The sequence below is a fragment of the Carcharodon carcharias genome, chromosome 20, assembly GCF_017639515.1.
Source record: "Carcharodon carcharias isolate sCarCar2 chromosome 20, sCarCar2.pri, whole genome shotgun sequence".
NCBI classification, from domain to species: Eukaryota; Metazoa; Chordata; class Chondrichthyes; order Lamniformes; family Lamnidae; genus Carcharodon; species Carcharodon carcharias.
In genome coordinates, this window is record NC_054486.1 from 30920721 (window position 1) to 30926649 (window position 5929).

The following is a 5929-nucleotide window of genomic DNA, read 5'->3' on the forward strand; positions in this document are numbered from 1 at the left end:
GACAGAACCTGAGCAATGCAGAGAGAGTGCTTCGCTGTTGATGGTCTGGCTCTGTTGACCATGAGACGCAACACCTCGGGGTTCTCTTTCAACCTTTGAGAAACGGGTGGGATTATTTCAAAAGGAGCTTTGGGGGCTCTGTCGATATTCCGTCCGCTATTAACTAGCTGATCATGTATCGCATGACCGTTGCGATGACCTAGCGCTGTGCAATGTCGACTGCCATGCTTTATTGCATAACAATAGAAATTGTACACGATTGGCTGCGATGAGCTCTTGGGGCGGCCGGAGGGCCCGCGTGGCTCTTTATAAATGCGAGTTGATGCTTCAACTCGGCATAACGGCCCCAGTACAAATCACGGAGTGTCCATCAGGGGAAGTTCGGAGGAAGAATAGAAAGGATGACGACAGCACTGTCCCCTGAGCATTCCAGCAAAGATGCCCCGAAGGAGGAGAATAACTCTTCAAGCTCCTACATCGTCCACAATGACTTCCAGTTCTGCGGATATCAGTTGAAAATCGCTCAAATGTTGGGTGCTAACCTGGGCGTATCTGCGTATGTCTGGGACTGTGTAAGTTCGCTACGTTGGTCGGTTAGAACAAAGCCAGGCCCTTGTCTCTTATGTACTTGAGATAAATTGTAACTTTTTTTTCTGTGTTCTCACTGGCATTGGGTTTGCAATTGCCTTCCTTCACTCGTGAAATGAGCTTTCAAAATAGATCACCTATCCGGCACATCTGGTCCACAGCCCGTTGTGTGACTGGCTGGAACATGTATTTAATCACACACATCTAAAACGGAACCATATAGTTTTCACCCGCATCCATTCTCAAGCGGCAGTTTCAATACGCGTTAGAAGCTCGGTGAAGCTGATGAAATAGTCCACCCTGTTGCGGCTGGAGTGTTTCATATTTCGATCTTCCAATTCCCCTCCCCCCACCGCGGAGCTGCTGCCCTCTGCTGTTCCACAATCGCCCTCAGCTTCTTCAGTCTGAATGGTATTTTATGAGCGTGCGGTCTCACGCGGAGCATTAATGGGCAGGCTGGACTTATCCACACTGTTTACTAACTTTTAGGGCAAAGCCTTTGGCTAGTACCCACGATGGTGACTGGAACAGCCCAGTTTCTTTTTCACACTCAGTGCTGCGCCGAGTGCTGCAGTTTCAATGAGTCACTGATACAGCTTTGACTGTGATCCGAATAGTTGGATGAGGGATTGGTGGAACACTGATTTATTTCGAGCGGGCGGGGCGACTGGGCAGCAGCTTAAATCATTTCTTATTCTGAGGCAGGACACTGCAGACACTGGAAATCTGAAATAAAAGGAAAAATGCTGGAAAGATTCAGGAGATCAGGTAGAATCCGAGGAGATAAAAGCAGAAAAACGTTGATGGTCTTTCATCAGAACTGGGGAAAAGTTAGGAAGGTATTAGAGTTTAAGCAAGTGAAAGGAGAAAGGTGGGAAATCGAACCAAAGGGAAGACCGGTGACCGGGTGGTAAGCAGGAGCGGGCCTCATTTTGTCTGTGTTTGCAGATTTGGGGTTTACTCTTCGCTTTTTCGATTGTTTTAGCTTTCAGACCGCAGCTGTTCAACACTCTGCTATTCACACCTCCTCACATTTAAAAAATAATAATCCTATTACTACTTCCTTTGGTCTTCCAAGGTCGGCCGGAGGCCGGATCCCACGTCCTGCCGAGAAAACTCCGCCCAGAATTCATGACTAGTCTTCAGACCAGCCACTGCTCATCTCAGCCACTGAGAGGCCGTCGAGAGTATCTGACAATTGTTCCAAGGAGTCTTCCTTTATCTTTGTAACCTGCTGCTTGAACGCAGATCCCACCACTTTTTGACGTCAGTGTCAGGTCCGAGAGTTTTGAATAACTTAGTCCTAAACTGCATGTTATCCCTCGTTCCAGGGAGTTGCCCTTTGCCGATATTTTGAGAAGCAAGGCATCACCTTTAGCGGGAAGAAAGTGATTGAACTGGGATCGGGCACTGGAATCGTAGGGATTTTAGCAACGCTACTTGGTGAGTGCAAGGGTGGGGAGTGCACTAAACCTCTACTTTGTTGGTATCAGACAGGAACATGTACAGCAATGGCAATGTGTATCTAAATCGAGGAATGCGTGTTACCAGTCTGATTTGATTAAGCTCCCTTGACTTTGGTAAGCATGTACCGAGAGGAATTCAGTCGCCTTCCTGTACACTGTTAGTTCTTGTGTAATGTTCAAAGAGAATATAAACGAGGCCAAAGAAATTTCCAAACAAAATGTTCATCTGTTCGCTCAGTTTGATGAAGAATATTCCTTGATGCTAATCCAGGAAAGGGAACTTATATTGAGTGCTCACAAGCATTTCTTCCTCATCAAGGGGCTGATAGGCTATCAGGAGTAGATAAGGCGCAGATTTCAGGTTATTATCAAGTCAGTCATGATCTTATTAAATGGCGGAGCAGGCTCGAGAGACTGAATGGCCTATTCCTGTTCCATGTTCGTATGTTCGTACTACAAAAAGCATTATCTGGTCATTCAACGTTTGCCTGTGCCCTGGGGCAGTGCTGTCCGCAAATTTGGCACAATGTAGACTTGACAATGAATCGGACTGCCAAAACATCCGGTCTTGCACTAGATTTAAAAAAAATTAGAATTCTCGCCCAATCCAGACAGCAGGTCTGATTAGCACCTTCTGATCAGACACCAAACAAAGTAGCCAACCTTGGAGCCCCCTCAACGAATAAATGTAACATTATTAAAGAAAGCAGCCCGTGCCCGCATGCAGCAAGAGCTGGATAACTTTCAGGCTTGGGCTGATACGTGGAAAGTAACATTCACGCCGCACAACTGCCAGGCTATGCCCATCTTCAACAAGATAGACCTTCTCCCCTTGACATTTAGTTACGTTACAACCGCTGAATCCATCACCATCAACATCCGGCGGTTTACCATTGGCTAGAAATTAAACAGAACCAGGCACATAAATGCTGTGACTCCAAGGCTAGATCAGAGACTTGGAATCCTGCAGTGAGTAACTCACCTGCTGGCTCTCCAAAGCCTGTCCACCATTTACAAATGGGAAGTGTGATGGAATATGCCCTGCTTGCCTGGAAGAACGCAGCTCCGACAACTTTCAAGGAACTCGACACTATCCAGATCAAAGCAGCCGACTGACTGATACACCATCCACCATCTTAAATATTCACTCCCTCCAACTCTGGCACCAAGTGGCAGCTGGTTGTACCATCTACAAGATGCACTGCAGCAACTCACCAAACCTTGTTTGACAGCACCTTCTAAACCTGCGACGTCTACCACCTAGACGGGCAAGGGCAGCAGAAGAATGGGAATACCACTGTCAGTACGCATTTTCCCCTCCAAGTCGCACACCTTTCAGGCTTAAAAATATACAGTGGCTCCTTCACTGTCGCTGGCTCAAACCTGGCAATCCCTCCCCAACAGCCCCTTGGGTCAAAAACAGAATTACCTGGAAAAACTCAGCAGGTCTGGCAGCATCGGTGGAGAAGAAGAGTTGACGTTTCGAGTCCTCATGACCCTTCAACTGTTCAACTCTTTTCTTCTCCACCGATGCTGCCGGACCTGCTGAATTTTTCCAGGTAATTCTGTTTTTGTTTTGGATTTCCAGCATCCGCAGTTTTTTTGTTTTTAGCCCCTTGGGTCTACGTACACCATACACACTGCAGCAGCTCAAGACTGCAGATCTCAAAGGCAATGAGGGAGGGGCAATATATGTTGCCCTTGCCAGCGATACCCACATCCTATGAATGAGTAAACAAAACTTTAATTGGTTCGCGGTCAGTACGCGGCAATAGATGTTGCAATAAGCGCTAAGTATGTGAATAGCAGCTACTGATCTACATGACAGAAAGTAGGGTTAAGGTTTAAGAGGTATCAATGTCTTGAATTGTGAATTCAACGCTTATGATAATTGAGCACAAAAACGACAACAACCTGCATTTATATTGAGCATTCAACGTGTAAAATGTCCCAGAGCGCTTCACCGGAGAGTAATCAGACAAAATAATAACATCGCTCCAAAGAGGGATACGACGATGGGTGAGGAAAAGATTGCTCAAGGAAAGGTTAACGGCAGAGAGAGAGAGAAAGAGAGGTTTGGGGAATCCAAAGCTGAGGTCGAATCGTCTAAAGTCATGGCCCCCAGTGCTATTGTGAGGAAATGAGGGGTACCAAACAGACCAGAGTTTAAAGCAGCAGAATTCCTAGAGTGTAATAGAGCGAGAGAATATAACAGATAATAAGAGGCGTGGGCCTGGAGGGATTTGAACACGAGGATGGAAATTATGAAATGAGCTATTGTAGGATTGTTAGACTTTATGAAAACAAACTTTGATCAGAGTTTGTAAAAATCCCCCAGCTCGTTAACGTTTCTGAAACATAGCCACGGAATTCTGTTTCACGCTGTTGACGAGAACATTCGGCCCCGATAGGCATGATCTGAGAGGTTTAGTCTAGACTCGTGTGATTGATAAGAATGATTGGCTATATCTAGACTGCACCAATCTCCATGTCCAAGGAGTCAAGCACACGTTTTCCCGATTTTATAACACCTGCGTGAAATGTAATTATTGGGAAGTGAATTGTGTCAGTAGTTTATTGCTGCCAATTGGAAATGTGCAAACGGTTTTCTGAAATGGAATCATTTAAAAAACCTGCTGAGCTGAATGTTTTCATGACGGCAGCCCTTGCATCACTGCGCCGAAAAAATTGACCTAAAAATTAAATATATGTTTGAAGTTTTGTCAGTCGACATGCTACAATCGAGCCGCTGTGCCCCTATGTTATGAAACGGTACAACCATCGCCATAGAGTGACACTTGGTGACAGAGAGCCCATTACAGGTGCAATGTAACATGGCCCAATACTGCTCTGCACTGAGTGTGGAAATGCTTCGTGACAGCTCTCTTCCAGAGTCGTTACTTGTTGATTATGTGATCACAATGTAGAATCAGCTGTCAAGGATAAACCAAAAATGACACATGTTTTCCCCCCTCGTTAGGTGGAGATGTAACCATGACGGATAAGCCAAAAGTCCTAAAGCAAATCGAAACAAATGTCATCGTCAACGTCCCCAATGCCTGCAGACACCGTTTACAAGTCCGTCCCTTGACATGGGGTGAAAACCACACCAACTTCCCCACCGACTATGACTTCATCTTGGGTTCGGATATTGTGTACAGCTCAGTTACCTACCCAGCTCTAATAGAAACATTGTGCCATCTCGCCAACCAAGGGACTACAATCTACCTCTCTTCAGAATTACGGGAGAGGAATGGATCCCCTTCTTTCCACGAGGAGCGTCTACCTCAGTATTTTAACTGCCATGTTGTTGACAGGTTGGAGGACAAAGCTATCACTCTCTACAAAATGACCAAAATCGATACACGTCCTGGGGATTGTCTCCCAAGTGACGATAGAAATCAGTTAGTCACTGAACCTAACACTGGGTCTCAACCAGCCTCCCTGTCATCGCCTCATTAAGAAATATTCAACATTCTTTCAATATTTTAAACGTAAGCTTCATTCCTGTTTACCGCTATCAGCTGACAGAATTTAACAGGGATCGGTTGATTTCTAATATCTTGGCTAAAGGCCTATTTGCACTGCATGAGGATAGAGGGATCGCGTTGGCATTACCCTGGTAAAGTAGTAATGGTCAGAGATTAACCACACATTGATCGTTAGGTCAAGGTGGGGAATAGCAAATTATGGAACTAATTTCAATAAATCTGGTCATTTGCGAGCTGGCACCAGTAAAATGATCAGGGAAGTTGATATATGCGGCCAAATCTCCAATATGTTGCAAACGACTCCAGCCCCAAGCTACTTGATTGACTCGTAATGTCCTCTTGCTACCATTAGCGCTCGTTAATGCGGACCGTGACTATTTGATT

General features: G+C 45.6%; 1 protein-coding gene across 1 annotated transcript; it reads left to right on the forward strand.

Annotated features, from left to right (window-relative positions):
* Window positions 1-527: 527 nt before the first annotated feature.
* Window positions 528-5516, forward strand: LOC121292309 (EEF1A lysine methyltransferase 3-like). The gene is made up of 3 exons (XM_041214160.1): window positions 528-572; window positions 1920-2031; window positions 5035-5516. Exons 1-3 carry the CDS (start codon window positions 528-530, stop codon window positions 5514-5516), a joined length of 639 nt encoding a protein of 212 aa, XP_041070094.1.
* The last annotated feature ends 413 nt before the right edge of the window (window positions 5517-5929 follow it).

Excerpts from the sequence above, each read along its gene's own strand:
- LOC121292309 (XM_041214160.1), top strand. The coding sequence starts at position 528 with ATGTTGGGTGCTAACCTGGGCGTATCTGCGTATGTCTGGGACTGT. Across the intron at positions 573-1,919 it reads CTGCGTATGTCTGGGACTGT|GGAGTTGCCCTTTGCCGATA; the intron begins GTAAGTTCGCTA and ends CCCTCGTTCCAG. Across the intron at positions 2,032-5,034 it reads GATTTTAGCAACGCTACTTG|GTGGAGATGTAACCATGACG; the intron begins GTGAGTGCAAGG and ends CCCCCTCGTTAG.